General features: G+C 43.7%; 1 protein-coding gene across 4 annotated transcripts in view; it reads left to right on the top strand.

Moving 5' to 3' along the window:
• The window catches only part of FAM222B (family with sequence similarity 222 member B), a 60,422-nt gene that overhangs the window by 32,271 nt on the left and 6,046 nt on the right, over positions 1-22,105 (top strand). For 3 of the 4 annotated variants that reach the window (XM_080924380.1, XM_080924383.1, XM_080924381.1), the window contains exon 2: positions 15,314-15,432. In XM_080924380.1, coding sequence (XP_080780506.1) covers positions 15,351-15,432 — 82 coding nt within the window. In that variant the 5' untranslated portion in view covers positions 15,314-15,350. Of the gene's footprint in view, positions 1-15,313; positions 15,433-17,723; positions 17,833-22,105 lie in introns of those variants that run through there. The other variant, XM_080924382.1, reaches the window with a different exon arrangement.

A 22,105-nucleotide genomic window follows, 5' to 3' on the forward strand; every position in this document is an offset into this window, starting at 1 on the left:
CACAGTTCACTCCCTCCCTACAGTTACTTCTTTTTCCAGGCCTCTTTCAAACAAGAGGTCAGAACGTTAGAGAAGTTGGTCTCAAAATTAAAACATATTGTCCTTCTTTTGAAGAGCTGTGTAGGATCTTATTTTAGAAGAATCTATTAGGAACAGCCTTAATGTTTTTTATATCCTGAGAGCGTGCCCTTGAGTTTATTTTTGCTTATCATAGGAGACCAGACCACGGTGTGCTAATTGTAAGACAATAGTAATTTGCAAGAACAGGTTGGTCTCTGGTTGTGTTTTCAGTTCTATCATAAGTTCAAAGGAAAACCTTCGATTGAGTATTTTTAAATCAATAAAGATGTGGTTGCTGGGAATTGAACTCAGGACCTCTGGAAGAGCAGTCAGTGCTTTGTGAACTGCTGAGCCATCTCTCCAGCCCCCTCAAGGAAGATGTTAAAGATATGCTTCCTTAGCTCCATCCGAATATTGCCTGTTTATTAGCAGTCTTGTGTAGCCAAGGCTGGCCTGCCATTTGGGATGTAGCTGAGAATGACCTTGTGCTTCTGATCCTCCTGTCTTCACCTCCCAAGCACTGAGATTAGAGGTTTGAAACACCATGCCGAGCTTTTAGTGTGGGGGATGTGTATTCGACAAGCACCAACCAAGGGAGTTATATCCTCAGCTCAGTTTATAATGGTCTTTTTTTTTTTTCTTCAGAATTTTCATTCATTCAGCAAGTATGTGTGCATGAGCACTTGTAGTCTTTTCAAAGTATAGACTTTCATATCAGGGGCACCGATGTGAATGAAGGTCAGAGGACCACTCAGCTTTCTCCTACTTTGTGGTTTCTAGGGATCAAACTCAGGTTGTGAAATCTGGTAGCTTACCTTTATCCTCCCAGCCATCTTCCCACCCCTAGAATGTTTTTTTAGTAGAAAGTTGAAAATAACCAAAGTTTGATAGAAAAAGAGACAGAAAGAAAGTCAGGCATGGTTATGCATGTTTGCAATCCCAGTACTTAAATGCTAGAGGCAGGAGGATGGGAATCTCAAGGTCATTTTCAATACACGATAATTTCAAGGCCTTCCGTTGTCACAAACAAAAATGAGAATCCTTCCTAACAGACCACTCTCAGAGGCATGTGTGATTTCAGCCTCACCTCTCCTATACCTCAACAGTTTTACTTGTTTGTTTTGGTTTGTTTTGTTTTGTTGAGGTGAATCTCCTGTAGGTAACCCAGGCTGACCTCAAATATTTGATACTGAGGTGATACCACCTCCCAGGTGCTGTAGTTACAGGCAGGAGCTGCTAACCCTTGACTGTAAGAGCAGATTCATCACTTTTGTCATAGTTATTTTTATGTTTGTGTGTGCCACAGAATGCGTGGGAGTGCTGAGGGCACAGAAGCTTGATCTCGTTTTCTGTCATATTGGACTCAGGCATTGAACTCCTGCCCACTAAGTCATCTCGCCAACCCTTCACAGCCCACTTGTAAGGGAAGACTTCTAGGATCAGCCATTTTCTGCATTTAGCAAGGCTGTGCTTTAAGGAGACAGGGTCTCGGTGTCCTATATAGACCAGGCTGGATTTGAACTTGTATGAATTCTTATGCCTGTACATCAGGAATGCTGCGGTTGCAGGCCCGTGCTGCCCTAGCTAGCAAAGCACTCTAGAGGATCAGTTCCAGAGCCTAGAGGAAGTCAGGTTGGCAGCTAGCAAAGCTCTCTAGAGGATCAGAGCCGAGAGGGAGTCAGGTTTTATGCAGTTTGAAGAATTGAGGTAATGCAGACCCTCTTTAAGGAACACACATTTGTAAGTCACAGAAGTTTGAAGTTCTTGCACTGTCCAGAAGCCAGAGCACTTTTGCTATTGGCATTTTCCTTTTCCTTCACACTTGTGATGTAAGAGGTATGATTATTCTACAAAGATAGATGCATTAAAGGTCAAGAGGTACAACTCTGTTGGAAGGTGCTTACCCAGCACGTATAAAACTCTGGGTTCAGTCCTTCACATAAAACTGAATGTAGTGGCCAGAATTCGAGAGGTGGAGCCAAGAGAATCTGAAATGTAAGGATACTCTTAGCTGTGTACCAGCGTTTGAGGCCAGCCATAACACCTTGTCTCAATAAAGGGGGTGGAAGGCTATGGAGATGACTCCGTGGTTAAGTGCATTTGTTGCTCTTCCAGAGCACCCAGGTTCAGTTCCCAGCACTCCCTTGGCTGGCAACTCACAGTTGTCCCTAACTCCAGTTCAGGGTATCAGATACCCTCTTCTGACCTCATGTGGATGTGGTACCCTTATATGCATGTGGTATACAGATATACATGCAGACACAATATCCATTCACATGTAATGATAAAATAAAACTTTAAAAGAAGGGGGAGTTGGTAGTTAAGAACAGATGCTACTCTTGCAGAGAACCTAGGTTCAGTTCCCAGGACCATCATAGTAGCATACTACTGTTTATAAGTTCTTCAATACCAGGGGATCCAGCCTTCTGGTTCTTCTGGCCACTAACAGACATGCAGGCAAAGCACTCACAAAATGAATAAATCTTAGCCAGGTGGGATGGCCTGTATCTTAGTTAGGGTTTCCAATGTGGTGAGGAGACACCATGGTCAAGGCAACTCTTATAAAGGACATTTTATCAGAAGCTGGCTTACAGGTTCAGAGGTTTGGTTTATTATAGTCATTGCAGGGAGAATGGCAAAGTCCAGACAGGCATGGTGCTGGAGGAGCTGAGAGTTCTACATCTTGTTCTGAAGGCAACCAGAAGACTGTCTTCCAGGCAAGTAGGAGGAAGGTCTCTCCTCAATGGGTGGACCCTGAGTGTAGGAGGAGACTTCCAAAGCTTTTCCCTCCCCCAAGTGGCATGCTTCCTCCAACAAGGCCACACACATTCCTTATGGACCAAGCCTATTCAAACCACTACAGTGTGTGTCTTTAATTTCAGCACTCAGGAGACAGAGACGGATTAGTCTATTCACTGAGTTTCAGAGTGTCCAAGGTCCCACAAGATCTCAAAGAATAAGGCGGAAAAAAGTGCCATAAGAAGTCCTGATGGTGCATACATCTGTAAACAGATCCACCAGCCCTGGTTGGTTGGTTGGTTGGTTGGTTGGTTGGTTGGTTGGTTGGTTGGTTGGTGGGTGGTGGTTTTTGGGTTTTTTGTTTGTTTTGTTTTTAGTTTTTTTTTGTTTGTTTGTTTGGTTGGTTTGGTTTTGGTTTTTTGCAGCAGGGTTTCTCTGTGTAGCCCTGGCTGTCCTGGAACTTTCTTGTAGATCAGGCTGGCTTTGAACTCACATAGATCCTCCTGCCTCTGCTTTCTTTTTTTTTTTTTTTAAAGCTGGGACTAAAGGTGTGCACCACAACTGCCTGCTTTCTGGCCAGTTTTCGAGACAGTGGTGCTTACAATTCAAAATGGCCTTGAATTCACAATGTAGTTCATTGCATAGCCAAGGATAGTCACAGATGCAACATAACATAGCATTAAACCGAGTTTCCTTCAATGCTATTTCCTGCTAATATGTTACCTGCCTCTTAATTTCTTGGTGTATGTAGTATGTACATGCATATACTGAAGATACTGAAGTGCTGGGATAAAAGGTAACCTTCCCTATGTTAGTGTCTCAAGCTGGCCTCCAACTTGCTATCGTGGATAATATCTTTTAGCCCTGTTTCTACCTCCTGAGTGCTGCGATCACAGGCATTTGCTGTGAAAGCTTGCAGTACCCCCGTTTTATTGTTACTGTGAAGGAGAGTAGTTTTTCTTTAGATCAAAAGACTGGCTCTTTATCTTAAAGCTTTTCTTTGTTTATATATTGTCACTTGCCACTGTTGTGGTGGTGTGTGACTTTTTCTTCCTGTACTGAGGAATTGAACCTAGGGCCTTGTGTATGCTGTGTAAATTACAACCCCTAGTCCTCCTTTTTTCCCCCTCCTTCTTTCTCTCCCTCCCTTTCTTCCTTCCTGGTTTACATATCGCTAGAATTGCAGGCCTGTGTCACCAACCCTTTCCTTGTGTGTCTTGTTACCAGTGCTGGCATCATTGTGTCACCAGACTAGCCTGGCATACATCTCCCTCTGTTTGTCTTTATTGTTCAGTCACCTTGGAGAGGATGTTCCTGAGACCTGGCTTGAAAGCTTAGGCTAGCTAACTTGAGTTATAGTGCAAAGTGCTGATCTGGGATAATTTCCCAAATCTATATGAAGTCAGTAATTCCATTTACACCTTTAACAAAAATGTCCTGCCAGGTTTGGTGGCACAGTACTTCAATGGGGGGTGGGGAGGCAGAGCTATATGGATCTCTGTGAGCACAAGGCCAGCCTGGACAGGGTCTCACATAGTTGACCTCAAACTCAGTATGTAGCTGAAACTGGCCTTGAATTCCCAATCTTCCCGCTTCCAATCCCTAAGCCCTGGGTCCTCAGGAGTGTGTCATTATCTACATTTTATAATCTTTTTAATAACTAGAATTTGGCGGTGAGATCCTATCTCAAAACAATAAATAAAATAAAACCACGGACTGGTTTTCTCAACAAGTAAATGCCCCGCCATCAGACTTGATGACCCGAGTTTGATCCCAGGGACCCACACGATAAGAGAGAACAAGACTCCTGTGGTTGTCCTCTGACCACTACACATGTGGGCTCTTGTCTGCACAAACACACTTACACTAAATAAATGTAATAATGAATAATGGGGGCAAGCTCACAGTTCCACCACTTAGAAAGCTGAGGCAAGAGAGTTTCAGGTTTGAAACCAGCCTGGGCTATATAATGAGGAAGACCCTGTAGCTTAGGTTCATTGGTTGGTTTTGGTCTGGTCTTGTGCATATCAGGTAAGTACTGTGACCAACATCCTCAGCCCAGATTGTGTAATAAAAGAGATACAATAGCCAGGTGAGGTGGCCTTTAGTTTTCACACTCAGAAGGCAAAGACAGTCAGATTTCTGTGAGTTCTACGCCAGCTCGGTTTACATAGTGAGTTCCAGAACAGCCAGGATGATAAAGATCATTTTAAATTTGAAGTAAAATAGTAAATGTGTATGTATATGCATGTATATGGTGTGTGTCTCTGTGCAGGTTTGCTTGCCTGTGGATTAAGGTATATACATGCATGTGCAGAGTCTACAGTTTCCTGTCTGTCCTTACCACTTCCCCCAAGGCAGTAACTCGGACTTCCTGATTTTGTTGATTTAGTGGCCAGCTTGTTCTGGGAATCCTTTCCTGAGTTCTGGGATTACAGATGGGCTCCCACAATCACATTGCTTTTGTGTGGGGACAGAGGATCCAGACTCTAGTCCTCGTGGTATAGGGCAAGCTGTTTCTCCAGGCCCATATGTGGATATTCGTACAGTATAAATAATCAAAATGTTAAGTGAAAGTTTGATTTTGTTGGCAAAAAAAAAAAAAAAAAAAAAAAAGACCTGGGGTGGAAAAAATGGCTCAGTGGTTAAGAGCACTCACTGCTCTTCCTCAATACTCAGGCTTGATGCTCAGAGCCCCACATGGTAGCTCACAGCCAGGGGGTGCAACGTTCTCCTCTGCTACACCAAATTGTTACTTTAATCACTGTCATGGGTTGTGCCTTCCTTTCCTTTTTTTCTTTTTCATTTCTTTCTTTCTTTCTTTCTGTTTTTTTTTTTTTTTTTTTTTTTTGGACCCTGGAACTCTCTGTAGCTCAAGCTAGCCTCTACCTCCTAGGTGCTGGGTTTAAAGGAATTGTGCCACCATGCCTACCTGTCAGCTTTTATTTTGGGAAGAGGGGGGAATACAGTCTCAGTAATCCTTCTGCCTCTCAGTCTCCCAGATGCTGGAATTCCAGGCATGTGTCACCCCACACCTGATTACATTTCCTCTTTCCCTCTGCCTTAGTTAGGGTTTCTTTTGATAAAACACTATCACCAGAACCAACTTGGAGAGAAAGGGCTTATTTCAGCTCACAACTCAGGTCACACTCCATGACCTGGAGAAAGGAGCTAACACAGAGGCCAAGAGAGCACTCCCATTGGCTTGCTGGAGTGGCTTGCTGAGCCTGCTTTCTTGTGCAGTCCAGGACTGACACTGTAGACAGTGGGCTGAGCCCTCCCTCGCACATCAACCGTTAATCAAGAAGTGTCCCTAAGACTTGTGTATAGGCCAATCTGATGGAGACATTTTCTCACATAGAATTTCCTCTTTCCAGATATATCTAGGTTTGTGTCAAGTTGATAAAAATCAAACCAGCAAATCTTTCTTCTTCCTTCTACCCGCCCTCTTCCCCCTTTCCTCCATTCTTACCTGTGTGTTTGACAGGGTCTCACATAGTTGACCTTGAACTCAGTATATAGCTGAAATTGGCCGTGAATTCTCAATTTTTCCTCTTCCAATCCCTAAGCCCTGGGTCCTCAGGAGTGTGTCATTATCTAAATTTTATTTTATTTTTTAACAACTAGGTGATTGTATTGTTTATATAGTGGTTGCTGTATTCTCCCTTTTCTTTGGGAGGTATAGATAGTGTTCTTACTCTGGCATGCGTTCAGTGTTCCTATAGATTCTTCTTTTTGCTTCTATTCATAAATCTTCAACATCTATTCCATTTCATGTGTCACCCTCAGTAGCTCTAAAAAACAGCCTTTTTATGTGCACTGAAAATCAGTGTTACTAAATAGCAAAAATACAAGTTTATAAATGCCTCTGGAGATCTTATAAACCAGCAGTATACTTTGGTGAAACACTTAATGAAGTTAGGAAGATGCCTGTGTGCTGGAACTTTATCAAAGTATTTGATGATGCTTTGGGCTCAGAAACATGGTATACTCAATCTCCGACTGGCATCTAGACTTGTTTCCAAATAATGCCTCATGATTTGTGGCCTTAGAATAGAACAAGCTTTCACAGTGACCTTAAGTTTTCTGTCATCCTTCACACTTGAAAGCCATATTCTAGACTGGACTAGACGTTGTCCTTTCTGTGAAGTGACTGGGCAAGGGGTAGTTATCCTAGGTAATTTTGGCCTTTTTTTTTTTTTTTTTTTTTTTTTTTTGTATTTTTGTGGCACTGTGAGGAGGAGAAACTGATAGAAATATGCAACGTATGTAGCTGCTCTTCAGACACATGCCTCTTCTGCTACACTTGTAAAAGCACCTTTTTCTGTGTTAGGACTTGCAGTCTGTAGGATTACCTAGACCAGGGGCTGGAGAAATGGCTCAGAGGTTAAGAGCACTGACTGTGTCCTGAGTTCGATTCCCAGCAACAACATGGTGGCTCACAGCCATCTGTAATGAGATCAAGTCCCTCTTCTGGTGTGTCTGAAAACAGGAACATTGTACTTATATATAAAATAAATGACTCTTTGGGGGGGAAATTTTTAGGAGCTATAAATAGTGCCAAAAACCTTTAATGTTCATGGAGGCAAAAACAGGCAGATCTCCATGAGTTCAAGGCCAGCCAGTACTACACAGAGACTCTATCTCAAAAACAAAAAAAGACTAAATATCCTAAACCTTAACACCTTCTTATTTTTATCATTTCCAGCAATGAGTCAGAATTACTAGTCTAGTTAGTAATTAAGGGGTCACGTGCTTTCCTAGCAGACCTGAGGCCCTGTAGATGACTGTTCCAACATTATAAACTGAAGAGACAGGAAGTTATCCAGCCTCAGTTTCCTAGGAACAACTTTTCTGTTACCTGGCAGCTTTTTGTGCCATTGTTTGGGACTAGGAGCCTCGAGAATAAAAAGGTGCTGCATACGTGTAACCTTGAGCTATATTTCTTCTGAGTAATCTGACACTGAGAATACACACCACAGTTCTGAAGGAGATTATGAAAGATAAGAATCCAGCCTGTGTCCTGTCTTAAGGAAACTATTCTCTCCTGGTGTCTGCTTTCCACTTTCTCTGGGGGGAAAAAAACAACATATTTTTAATTCAGACATGAACTTGATTTTTGCCTTTACTAGTTAGAAGATGGGACACATTTCCTTAATCATCTGCAGACCTTTTTCTTTACCTTTATTTCTTTTATTTTTGGAAACAGTTTCTCTGTGTAGCCCTGACTGTCTTGGAACTCTCTTTGTAGACCAGGCTGGCTATTCAAGCAATCCACCTGCCTCTGCCTCAGAATTGCTGGAATAAAGGTATGCCTGGCTCTGTCTATAGTCTTAGAAAAGTACTTTCCAGGGCTGTGCTCCACCAGAGCTGCTTCTTGCTGCTGCTCAAGGCCCACGGAGTCATTCTCATCCCTTCAGTTTCAGGTCTGGCATACAGATGAGGGATAGGAGACAGCTGCACTTGACATTCCACAGAGCACTGCGGTGACTTGATACATCAGGTCCCTTATTTATTCCTGGGAATACAGTGCTAACCCCCAGCTTATCCTCAGCTTACCGGCAGGAGGGCGACAACGGCACTTTGTCTTGGACTTATCTTTTTATCCTGGTTGGCTAACTGGATAAAATGTGCAGTGTCCTTTTTTTGGGGCTAGGCCCTTTTTTCTTTTCTTGGAATGAAAAGATTCCTCCCCAGGTGGCCACTGCCACTTAGAAGTCTCCTTTACAATCACCTGTCCTGCAGGTGACCGGGGCCTGGAACGGGGTTACCCAGATAGTCAGTATTGATCAACCAAACCATCATTCAGCTGATAACACATAAGTGTGGCATAATAATGTTTTGCAACCTACTCTTAATAAGGGTTCAACCTCTCCTCTAGCCCACCATCCAGCAGAGGTAGTGGAAAAGTTATTAGGAAATGGGGGAAGTAGACCTGTTCAGCAATAGTTTTTTGGGGGCAAGCTTGGTCTTCTTGGACAGCAGTTTAGTCCCAGCTGCAGACCAGTCCTCTGGGCAGGCAGACCACAGGCGTGAACCAGCAGCTACAGTGCAGTCCTTTCAGCGAGCAGACACCAGGTGGCTGTAGTTCAATCCTGAAGAAACCGCAAGGCTCACCAGCCAGCCTGAGGCAAGCTGCTGCAGGAACCTCACAGCAGTGTTTGGGCGAGTTTCTCTCAATGGCAGTGTTATCACAAGCTGAGCTCTGCAATATTATGTAAGGCAAATGAATACATGCATTTCATTGGTGAAGAATAACACGGAGCAAACCAAAGCTCATCGGGGCTTTCCCAGTCTGTGGGGTCATGTTGCTACGCCTTCATCAAGTGTCCTCTCACGTGTTTGCTTCAAGAAAACAGTCTTTCATGTGTTTGCTTTAGCAAGACGTCTTTTCACCCGTGAGCCCCAGCATTTGACATAAGTTTACAAAGACCTAGAAGTTTCTACTTCACATAAACAAAAGACTAAATGCTTATTGGATGTGGTCTGTCAGCATTGTCATGACTGTAGGTGACTTACATAAATGAATCTGAAAAGCCAAGGACTCTTTAATATTACCTCCTCCCCTTTTATGTGTATGTTAGTATAGGACATATGGTCAAGGGCTGGTGATATACTCAGTGGTTAGTCATATTCCTAGCTTCTATATGTTCTTGGACTTGAACCCCAGCAACACACGCGCCCCATGAAGGGTTTGACCTAGTTTGAGTTGCAGGCATCCATATTACTGCTCACAACCACCTGTAACTCCAGTTCCAGAGGATATGACACCCTTTTCTGGCTTCCAGAGCTACATGGCACATGTGTGGTATACATGCATACACACTGGCAACACACACACACACACACACACACACAAGACTTTAAGAAATCAAGCCTGTTAAATGATATAATGAACATATATGCAAAACCTGGGTTAGCTGTCTCGAACCAATGTAGCTTGCTAATTTACATTTTTAAATTTTTTATTTATTTATGTATATTTGTTCACTATAGCTGTTTCAGACTCATCAGAAGAGGGCTTCAGATCCCATTACAGATGGTTGAGCCACCATGTGGTTGCTGGGAATTGAACTCAGGACCTCTGGAAGAGCAGTGCTCTTAACCACTGAGCCATCTTTCCAGCCTGCTTATTTACATTTTTAAAGGACACTCATTTTATACGATGGAAATTAAAATATAGGTAATCCAGTCTACCTTGGAACTCCAGACCCTCCTGCCTTTACCTCTGTAGTGTTGGGATTATAGGCATGTGCCACTGTGCACAGCTATATACATAGTTTTAAATTTTTTTGAGGTATATTTCTCCTGTGCCTGAGTTGTGTTATTTTTGAGTATAGTCTGGAAGTCACAATCTTCTGTGTCAGCCACTTTATAGTGTGTGCTATGTTCTGTGGGGAGACTTTTTTTTTAATCACAAAAGGATGTTGAGTTTTATCAAATGATTCATTTATCTTTTATTTTATTAATGTAGTTCATATGTTGAATCATTTTTACATCTTTGATGTGAATACCATTTGGTCATGACTGATTTTTTTTTTTTTTAAACATATATGTTCACCAGGAATATGTGCCTGGAGGTGTTTGTAGAACATTCACTTGTGCTGTGTGTGGTTGGGTGTTTGGGTGCTTGGCGTACCGCAGCGTGGCAGTCCTTTCCTTCCACCGTGTGGGATCTGAGGATGGAGCTCAGGTTAGCAGGCTTGGCAGGCAGAGCCTTTACCTTCCTAGCCCTGCCTGAGGTTTTCTCACCATGTTCTTGTCTTGTTCCAGTGTCAGGGCAATGTTGGCCTCATGCAGTATGTTTGAGACTTTTTCTCTAGCGGTTTTTGGAAGAGTTTGAGAGGATTGGCTGCAGCTGATTATTAGGTGTTTAGTAACACAAACTCAGGTACTTATGGGCAAATCCTGCCCAAGCTGACACAACTCTGTTTTGTTTTGTGATTAAGCTCAAAGGTCACTCCTCCCCTCATGTAGGTCAGCTCAAGTGGCAGTGGCCAATTCCTTACAGGGTTTCCAGAATGCAAGCCTGTTTATGTGAAGAGGATGGGACATAAGCAAAGTCTGGGTTAACTCCATGCAACTGTAGCTTAACTTGTGTTTTTAGCTACACTCATGTTATCTTGTGGAAGGGGCCGCTGCACACACTCCAGACTTGGTCTCTGATTCCCACAGTGCACAGTGTCATATGTGTGCACATCACACACACACACACAACAATAATAATAATGGTTACAGTTTAAAAATAGATAAAATTAGTACTCAGACTTTTCCTTTTGACACAAACACACACACAATTTTGGTTTCAAAGTAAGTTCCAGGGCTAGAAACTTAGCTGAGGTTTTTGTGTTGTTGTTTTGTTGAGGGAGGGTTGTTTTTGTTTTTGTTTTTTTAGTGATTTACTTTTGCTTGCCTGCACGTTTATCTCTGGACCACATGCTTGCAGTGCTGTGGAGGCCAGAAAGGGCATCAGATCCCCTGGCGTTGGAGTTACAAATAGTTGTGAGCTGCCTTGTGAGTGATGGGAACCAAACCTAGGTCTGTAAGAGCAACCCGTGCTCTCAACCTCTGAGCCAGCATGCCAGCCCCCTCCCCCTTCCCTGCCAGTATCCCCCCCAAAATGCCCCTAAGGTTCTAGTTAATGTTACTATCATTTAGAAATATGAGCCAGTAGTATTTATTAGATATCTTTTGTGTGACTAATCTTGTCCCTGACTCTGTAGTTGGAAGGATGAATAAGACAAATCTTAGGAAGTCTACCCCAGATTAAAAGATTAAAATGTTAGGCTAGAGAATAGCTCCATGCTTAAGAGCATGTATTGCTCTTGTAGAAGACCTAAGTTCAGTTCCTAACATCTTCATGGGAGCTCGCAACAGCCTGTAACTCCAGTTCCAGAGGACTGTGTAATATAATATACGATACCCTTGTCTGGTCTCCTCAGGCTCCCCCATGCATGTGATACACATAAACCCAGGCTTAGGCACACACAAATACATTTAAAACGAACTAAAACAAAAATGATTATGCCCATAGAGAGAGAAGGAACTTCTGTGGTAACTGAATAAATAATTTAGTTAATAGTACTGGGTAAAGAAAAGTATAAACCAGAGATGCGGGACAAGGCGGTACTCTTGCCAGAGATCCGAGTGATACTGTTCAGAGTTGAACAAAGGGTGACAGTGAGTAATAGTGTAACATAAGGACCTGTGTCTCCGAATCCCCGTGGAGGGAGTTTTCAGGGGAGAGTGGTCATAGCCTGTCATCCTGGCAGGAAGCTTGGGACAGCTTGAAAATTCCAGATTGACCTGGACCAACCTGTCCCCCACCCCACTTCACATATATACACGCAGTGGACTTCCAAACATTTCAAACTTTATGTATTTAGCACCAGCACATGGTTTGTGGCAGTCTACAATCTCAACAAAATCAGTCTAATGTGAACATTGTTAAAAGAAAATACAGCTCTTATTTCAAAGGGAATAAGAGATAATTTGTTCTGAGTTCAGCATGGATGAACATGAACAGGGACTCCGATTGTCCTGAGTGGCATGTTTCATAGAACATGGAATAATGGTCGCATAAATTTTATGATCAGAGCAAAAGACAGCCATAGTTGGTGCTTTTATGGAAAACATTGTGGAAAAAAATCACGTAGACAAGTGAACAAAGCTTTGTGATAAAATGTGTATGAGAGGGACTAAAGAAAGTCCAGCATATTGTCAGACAGGATTTGCAGCATTCCAACTCTCCACAATGAGGAAGTCAGTCCATCTGTGGAATCTTCATTGTAGATGGTACCACCCTTTTCAGACAACACTGTAGTTCCAGCCCTTGGAGGATGAGGCAGGAGCTCCAGGAATTCAAAGGCAACTTTGGTTACATTAAATGCTTCAATCAAAACAACAAAGGCTCAGGAAGGGGTGGGAGGTGGATGGGACAAAACCACAAATAAAAACCTAAGCTAAAGAAAGATGGTTCTTGCATGCTCCTGGTATGAGCCTCTTTGTGTTCAGCCTCAGGCACTTAAATCCATGGTAGATTCTTTACCTAATGATTTATTCTACTAAACTACCACCACTACCATCATCAACGACAAAACAGAAACATCGAAAACAGTATGCTGGGTACCAGCAGTACCAGAGATGGCAAAAATTACAACATTTTACCAAACTACTCAAACTTAGTCATTCTCATGACCTGTCACAAGAAACAATTTAATCGACAGGTTATTGTCACCCCAAGTATAACCGAGAGCTCCCCACAAGTTGCACTCATTATGTGCCATACCTAAGTAATTTCTGCCTTGCTGTTGTTTAGGACCCGCTACTTATCTACCCTGCACTCAAAAGGAAGCCTAAAAGCCACCTTGTAACACAGCAGAGATGGATGCTGTGAATGGAAATGCCTCATTGTATTGCAGATCTAGGGCCACAGTAATGTTGGACTATCGTCTGTCCCTCTGATAACCACTTTGGGCCAACATCTTTTGTGACCAGCAGATAAAATGTTTGGAAGGTATTCTTAACAGACCCCTAATTTCCACAAACCCAAAGCTAGGGGTGTCATCAGGCAACATCTAAGATCTGCAGATCCACAGAGATTGTTCCAAGTTGCTTTTAACTTGCCTAGCTGTTTTTCCCACCAAGGTTTTTCGTAAACACATCCTGAGTAGGGCCTAGGGAAGGATTCTTGTTAGAAGTGGAGGTTGAGAATAGGTTGTGGAAACTCAAGAACTGGTGAGAAATGCTAAAGGCTGGGCTTTATGGGGTTTGGGGGGCACTAAAGACTGTCCTAAAAATAAATACTTTGTCAGTACTTCCTTTCCATCAAAAATGTGAGATGGGGTGTCTGGTGATCACGCCTTTAATCCCACCACTAAGGTGGCTGAGGGAGGCGGATCTCTTGAGTTTGAGGCCAACCAGAAAATTATAGCACCCAGGAGCTAGAAGCAAGAGAATTAATTACCACAAGTGAGGCCAGCCTGGTCTTCATAGAGAATCCCAGACCAGTCAGAGCTACACTGCAAGACTCCATGTCAAGGGACTAGAGGAGAAGAGCAGGGATGCAGCTTTCATGGGGCTCATCGCTGACCCCCTGGCCCATGATTCCTTCCCCTTTTCTTGGAATTGGGGTCATAAGGAAAAGAGCCAGCATTCAGACTGGGAAGGGCATAACAATGTCCCAGTCCTTTGACTCCAGCAGGAGACTCACCTCTCCCACAGCCAGCGCACTGCCATTGTTCTTTTGAACGCCCACCAGAGGAAAAGTCATGAAGGTTGAGCCTTTCCCAGAACTCTGGGACCACTCGTAAGTCATTGAACCATTGGATCTCAGCTCTTTATGTAGCAGCTGTCTTAGACACAGGTTAAGCAGCCTCTTTCAGGTAGCTCTAAGCTGGCAGGTACCTATCAGCACCAGGAAGTTCCTCCTCCTGGGAACCCTCCGTGGATGTTGAGGTGTGTGGTCTCCACTGGTGTTTAAGCTGGCCCTGCTCGTTCTTGTAAGCTGAAGCTATAATGTATTACCCTGACTAATAGGTTCTGCAGTATTGGGAAAGAAATGCGTGTTTTTTTAATCATTGTCTGCTTATTTGAGAAAAATTCATTCCTGGTGCACAAGGAAAACTTGGCAGGACTGCCTTCACTACAGCAGGACTACTGGGCACCATGGAATAAAGCCACACTCTCTTGACATTATGCAGGTCATCTGTCCAAAAAGAGCTGGTGGCAGCCTGTTGCTTCTTTCTTCACTCCAACAGCAGTATTCCCCTTGCTAGGGTAATAGGAATACATAGTAGGAAAGAAGCAAAGTAGAATTTGCTGCTAAGCATGATGGTGCAGGCCTTTAATCCCAGCCTCAGAAGCAGTCAGATCTCTGAGTTGGAGGCCAGCCTGGTCTGCAGAGTGAGTTTCAGCACAGCCAGGGCTGCACAGGGGACACCTGACTTGAAAAACCTCGGAGTGGAGTTGGCGGTGGTAGGTGTTAATTGTGTGTCCTAGTCTGCTTTGTACACAGGACGTGTCTGTAATCACTGCACTCAGGAAGCTGAGCAGAATGATCACCAGTTTGAGACTTAGTTTGGGCTCCGTTGCACAAAACAAAAATCAAACCCAAAACATGAGTCCAGAGTTTGGGAGTAGGTATCTGCAAGTCCTGTGCTATACTTCTAGAAGCTCCTGACTGTCCCTGACCCCAGATAAGGACTGCAGACTTAGCTAAGCCCTCAAGTCCCCTGTGTGCAGAGGTTTTACAAGTATGCTGTGTTTTCTGGTTATTTATGTGAACAGATATTTGCCAATTTTTATTTCTCCCACCCACACATGTACTGGCTGCAGTATCATTTCTGCTATATTAATAGTTGAGAGTGAATTGCTGCTCAGACAGAAATTCTTAATTAACTTGCTCACCTGCCCATACTTGGCCCTATGCTGCTCGTACTGAAAGCCCCTGTCCCTTCCTTGAAGGAGCTGCCCTGTATTCTCTGACCTTGTTTTGTTCCGTTGTTCGTTACAGTGTGAGCCACTGCCTCAGGTGCTGATGCTGGTCTGCCATGCTAGCCTGTCTGCCAGGGCCAGGTGACCTGTCCTTTCAGCTTCTTTCTCACACGCAGATGAACACTGGACTTCAGAAATGTAAGTAATCAGGATTGTGGGTAAGGGTGTGTGATCCTGTGCTTCATCCTGTATGGGGGCTGCCCTCATCACATCTGTAGTGCATGAACCATGAGTCTTGGTATTTCCACGGTATTCATGAGCTGAGGTGCAGGACAGCAGCTACAAAGACCCCATCTGTCAGCAGTGTGAGGTACTTTGGTGATCAGAGAGAACTCCTCCCAAATTCTGCAGCTCCCCAGTGTGTGTGAACTAGCCTGTCACTGGCAGCTTTCTGTTGCACAGCAAAGCTACAAGAGCTTTAGCGGGTATATGTCATAGGACCCTTCAAAGAAGGGTTTCTCTTTGAACCCTGTGAGGAGCCGAATGAAACTCATTGTCCAGCTCACTTTGTGTCCCTGAAATAGCTGTCTACACTGTTGGTGATTTTTTGATCTCTGAATACACCCTGCCATGGAAACAGACAGTCCTGGGCGTTGCTGTCTGCCCTCTGAGCCAGTGTAACTTTTGCTCACAGAAGCGATGGATGAAGCTTTTGCCCTCGGGGCTCAGGAACCTGCTTACTCAGGTTCTCCAGAAGTATTTGTCCACCAGTGTTCTTCACATTTCTGTACTGATTTTTGCATTAAACTGGAGCATTATAGTTCCTACTTTTCTCAGACCCCATTTCTGTCCCTGCAGTACATGAAATGCACAGAAAATAACTCTTTAACTCTGACTCACTGTTACAGGTTAGTGTCTAAATGGAACAACAACCCTGAATTTGGAATAAGAGGTATTGGGTGGGGAAGTGGGGCTTCCCTCCAACAGTTCTGCCCTTTACCCGATTCTTTCATAGCAGCCATTAGCAAACCTTCTCTGTAAGTGCCAGAAATCAAGTATTTTAGCTTTGTGGGCAACAGTCTGTTGCATCTACTCAGCTCTTCCATTGTTGATGAAAAGGCAGCTATAGACAACATGGGAACTGGCCAGTGTACTTTCATTTCAATAGAATTTTCTACAAAAACACACAACTGCACTTAGCAAGCACTTCATGAATAGTTTGCTGTGAGACTATCAGCAGTTAAAAATAGTCTAGTCTTAATGGGTGTAGTAGTATAGGCTTGTAAAAACCAGCTACTTGGAAGGCTGAGGCAGGAAGATCACAAGTTTAAGGCCATCCTAGGCCGCTTAGCTCTTAGACTCTGTATAAAAATAAAGGCACCTCTTTGTTCCCAGCACTCTAGACGTAAGAAGCAGACGGATCTCTGAGTTCCAGGACAGCCAAGTCTACACAGGGAAACCATGACAAAAATGAATAGATAAAAGTAGAACTGTGCATGGTGGCACACAATTTTAATCTCAGATTCTCAGATGTTTGGGAGGTAGAAGTAGGTGAATATCTTAGTTTGAGGCCATCCTGGTCTACATAGCAAGTTCCTGGCTGGTGACACAGAAATAGACCCTGTCTGTTTGTTCGTCATCAGTCCGTGTCTCTCTATCTCTCTCTTACACACACACACACACACACAAGCTCAGCAGTGGTGGCAAATGCCTTTAATCCTAGCACTCAGGAAGCAGAGGCAAGCTGATCTCTGTTTAAGTTTAAGACCAGTCTGGCCTACAAGCAAGTCCAAGACAGCCAGGGCTGGTTACACCGAGAAACCATGTCTTGAAAAACAACAACAAAAAGGTAAAAATAAATTGGAGCTGAGGCTATAGCTCAGTTCGATTAAGAATGTGCTTAGCTTGCACAACGCCCTGGGTTTGATTCCAGCACTGAATACAGCAGACCTATTGGCACAAGTGCTGTAATCTCAGCACTTGGAAGATAGAGGCAAGAAAACTAGAAGTTCATAGTCAGCCTGGGATATATGAAACCCTGTATCAAAAAACAGTGGGGCTAGCTAGGCATGGTGGTGCATGCTTTTATTCCCAGCACTTGGGAAGCAGAGGCAGGTGGATCTCTTGAGCTCAAGACCAGCCTGGTCTACAGACCCAAACAACAAATGATGGGGCTGAAGAAGGACACGGTGGTTAAGTACATTGAGTATTCTCTCAGAGGACCCAGGTTTTGATCCTCAGCACTGACATGGCAGCTCACAACTGTAACACCATTTCACAGGATTTGATGTGCCCTCCTCTGGCACTGGGCACAAAATGGTGCTCAGTCATACGTGCAAGGCAAAATGCCCACACACATAAAAGTATTGTTTAAAAACTCAACAACAATAAGCAACCATTTAACTTCACTTTCTTATAGGAACAAAACACTCGCCTTCACTAGTTATGAATCTGTCTACAGAAGGTGACAAGCTTCCTTTCATGGTTGTCTGACTCTGTAAGCCAGCTTTCTCAAAGCCGCTTTCCTCTGTCCCATTCTCACCATCTCTGTGATGGAAGTCCAGCCTAAGGCTTCACGAATGCTCTAAAAGCACTCAGGTACACAGCTGCACCCCCAGTCCTGTTTGTTGGTGTGGTGAGTGGGCAGGAATGTTATAAGTTCTGTAAGCATCCCAAGCATGCCTGGCTGTGCCCTAGTCCTGGCTTCTAAGAACACAGCTGAGAGGACATATACTTGGAGACATATCATCAGCAGACACCAAGGGATGAGCTACCCGGCATGGAGGTGCAAACCTGTAACCCCAATGCTTGACGGGCCAGGGCAGGACAGTTTCTAGTTTAAGACCATCCTGGGCTACAATCCAAGAGTCTCTAAAACAAATCCTAGACATCTTAGCTTTGATTGGATCTGTAGCTGCTAGAAGACATGCTTGGCTAGGTGAATGTCCTCTTAGAATGTGGTATCCCTTGCTTTGAGAATCTTCAGCTATTTAAAACTTTGCTCATAAATTTGATTTTGCTCCTGGCCTATCTTTTACCAGAAAAATGTGATTTTGAATTTTTATTAACCCCAAACCCCTGCCCACTTTCTAGCTCAGCATCACGGGTAAAGTAGTGGGTCATCAAAACGGTCACTGTGTTATGACTGAAATAACTACAGGATCTTTCTCTTGTGTTGGTTTGTTTTGCGGATTTGGAGGAAGGGGTTGGTTTGTTTGAGACGGAGTCTTATTTGTCCCAGACTATCCTTGAACTCTGTAGCCAAAAATGACCTTGAACTGAAGATTCGGCTGACTCTGGAAGTGTTGGGATTAAAAGTGTACATGACTGTGCCCAGTTAGCATACTCTTTCTCTTAATTTGTTGTGTGCTGGGTTTGCCTGCTTGTCTAGGTAGCACTTGTGTGCCTGATGCCCACTAAGGCCAGACGGGGGAATTGGCTCCCGTGTAACTAGTGACATGATTGTGAGCTGCCATGTGGGTGCTGGAAATCGAACCTGGGTCCTCTGGAAGAGCAGCCGGTGATCTTATCCCCTGAGCCATCTTTCCTAACATATCATCTTTTAACCTCCTGCATTCAGGGCCTTGGGAGAGCCTGGAAAAAATACTGAAATTACTTATTATTTGTTTAGCTAGTAGCATGCCCCCTAGTGGAAAGGCTTGGCAATTGTAAATTGACCCAGAGACTGGTTAAATTCAGGAACTGTTCGATTGCTAACGCTCACTAAGTGTTCGGTACCACGTTACATTTTTATGTACTATATTTGGTTTGGTTTGGTTAGATTTGAGCATAATTATGTTGCTCAAGATGGTCTTAAGCTCCTGGCTCAAGTGATCCATCTTCCCTAGCCTCCCGAGTAAGGCAGCTACACCTTGTGCCTCTGTGCATGGTGTGTGCATGTGCTTGTATGGGTGTGTGCCCAGGACATTCATACTGCTGTAGAATTTGAGAAGTTCAAGGATAATTTTCAGGAGTTGATGCTTCCTTCTGCCCTGAGTTCCCAGAATCTACATTAGGTTTTCAGGCTTGCACACACAGTCAGAGCTTTACCTGCCGAGCCTCACTGGAGACGGGGCTTAACTCTTAGAATGATCCTACCTCAGCTACTAGAGCGCAGGGTACGGTTTGAGTCATCGTGTCTCACTCCTCGCTTTCTTCTACACACGGGGCTTCTATATGTCACATGACTATCCACTGCTGGGCCAGAACTCACTCTGGTCAGACTCCCAAACCTTCTGCCTCTAGATCCCAACGTTCTGTCACATCTCAGAATAAAAGGATGACCAGTGAGACCTCTGGAGGAAACTGGATTTCAGGGCCCCCATCCCCAGTTCCCTGAGTAGACAGCAGTGCTTTCTGTCACATTTGGCACCCCAGCGTAAGGTCAGGGGGCCTACATTGAATGCTTCCTTGATCAGTTTCTTTGTTCTGACTGGGCAGACGCTGCCAAACCTGCTTTTCCTGAAATAACTATAGACAGCTGTGATTCATGTTCTTACCACATTTTCCCTGTTTGAGCCTCTGAATATTAGTAATTTTGTAACATTAAAGCAGATTTCATTTCTGTTCACAAGTGAGGAATCGCACTGAGTCTTCACTTGCTAAACGGTGGAGCCAAAGTTTGACTTATTTATTTATTTTAAATAGAACTTTTTTTTTTCTCAATAAAAATAGACCAGTTGCTAGAAGGAATCATTCTGTGAAGACATTATTTTGAAGCCCTAGTCAAAGGAGCCTGTGGAATTTGCCACTGGGTTTCTACTTCGTGCCTCAAGAACCTTAGGAAAAGCAGTTCTGATATAACAGAATGACGTTCACAGAGTGTAATACAGGAGTGAAACCGAGGTTGATGGCTACAATCACACTCCTGTGCATTAAACTGTTACATCTGAATTATTCATACAGTTCATTGGTCCAGTAGCATAAAAATAGAGAACAGCATCTTGAAATTTATCTCATTCCTTGTTCAGAGACAAATGACTTAACCATTCTTCCTGTTATTTTCTGGAAGAAAGTCCTTGTTTACAGTCTGAGTCCTGGTTGTTCCTCACATTTAGCCCTGCACTAAACCCTGGTGAGATGTGCAGTGTGTCTTCCAGGCCAGGCGCTGTGCTAGGGTGTGAGCATTGTACAGGCCAAGACGCACTGTCCTTCTGCTTCTGCCTCCCAACTGGTATTATAGATATGAAATGCCACAACCCAGCCAGTTTGAACCTGGAACTCTGTGTGTGTGTGTGTGTGTGTGTGTGTGTGTGTGTGTGTGTGTGTGTGTGTGTGTGTGTGTGTGTATCTGGCTGACTGGCTGGCTCTATCTCCCTTTCTTCCCTCCCTTCCTTCCATCCTCTTGTTTTGTTGGGTCTTTTTTTTTTTTTTTTTTTTTTTTTGCTTTGTTTTGTTTTTTTCAGGACAGGGTTTCCCTGTGTAGTCCTGGAGCTAGCTCTATTGACTAGGCTGGCCTCGAACTCAGGGAATCTCTTGCCTTTTCCTCCTGAGTGCTACATTTTTTTAATAAACTATAAAGCAACAGAAAAGTATCTCAGGACTAGTTAGTATGAGGCAAAGTTAGAGATTAATAAGGTAGATTTTAAGAGCTGAGAGGATAGTTCATTTGCCACTAGGAGGACCTGGATTTGCCTCCCCAGTACCCTAGGAAAACTAGGCCCAGCTGTGCAGAGACAAGGATCTATGAGGCGTACTAGCTAGCTAGTCTTTTGGAGTCAGTGAGCTCCAGACCCTGTCTCAAATACAGTAGTAAGGGCTGGATCTGTAGGGGAAGGGATGAATTTGATCAAAATAATCATACAAAAGTCTCAAAGTACTGATTCTTTTTTTTTTAAACAATGAGGGAGGATAAAGTAGAGGAGTGATTGTTGAAGGTGGATGGTGTCATTTGACCTCCACAGAAACACACATGAAACACACATGCGTCCACAGACACACACACCCACACACATGGACTCAAGCACACACGTACATATAGGTTTCAGTTGATTCATTCGTTCAGAGTGTCTTAGCCAAGTAGTGATGGCACACACCTGTATTCCAAGCACTCAGGGGCAGGTAGATCTCTGTGTTTGAGGCTAGCCTGGTCTACAGATTGAGTTTGGAGTATACATAGCTCTTTTTGTAGTTGAGGGTGACCTTGGATTTCTGATTCTTCTTGCTCCTATCTTCCATGTTCTGGGATTATAGGATGCAAGATCATGCCTGGTCAATGAATTTCAGGGATCCAAACCAGAACCTTATTAACCAAGCATAGCCCTAGACCCATGAAGGCTTTAAATTAGATGTAAGTGTGAACATTAAGAGAAAAGGAGAGAAACACAGAGTGTGGGCTTGTCGAGAGAGTTGGGTCCAGTGGGGAGCTGAGCAGTGGCTTTCACCCGGAATTCTAACACTTAGAGGCTAAGCCAGGAGGAGCTCTGCAATTTCAAGGACAGCCCTGCTATCCAATGAGGTCTTGCTTCCAGAAACATAAGGGGTGGGGCACTGGTAACATGGCTGAGTAGGTAAGGTGCTTGCCATGCAAGCTTAGCTACCTGGTTCAACCCCCAGAAGCCACATAGAGGTGGAAGGAGAGAACCAGTTGCACAGAATTGTGCTCTGACATTCCTCCATACCGTTCACATACAGTTTTATACACACAAGATAAACAATAATAGGTAATTTTTAAAAATGGAGAAAAGTCTGTATTGTTGGGATTTTTGTTTTGTTTTGAGACAGGGTCTCTATTTGGTCTTGGAACTCTCCGGGCAGATTATGCTGGCCTAAAACTCTTGTCTGCCTCCTCTGTAAGTTTTGATGAGGTAGAATAGAATGATAGAAAATGTGAATAGAAACGAGAAGGAAAAGAGGCTGTTTACCCAGGAAC

Source organism: Micromys minutus (assembly GCF_963924665.1).
Source record: "Micromys minutus genome assembly, chromosome: 10".
NCBI lineage: Eukaryota > Metazoa > Chordata > Mammalia > Rodentia > Muridae > Micromys > Micromys minutus.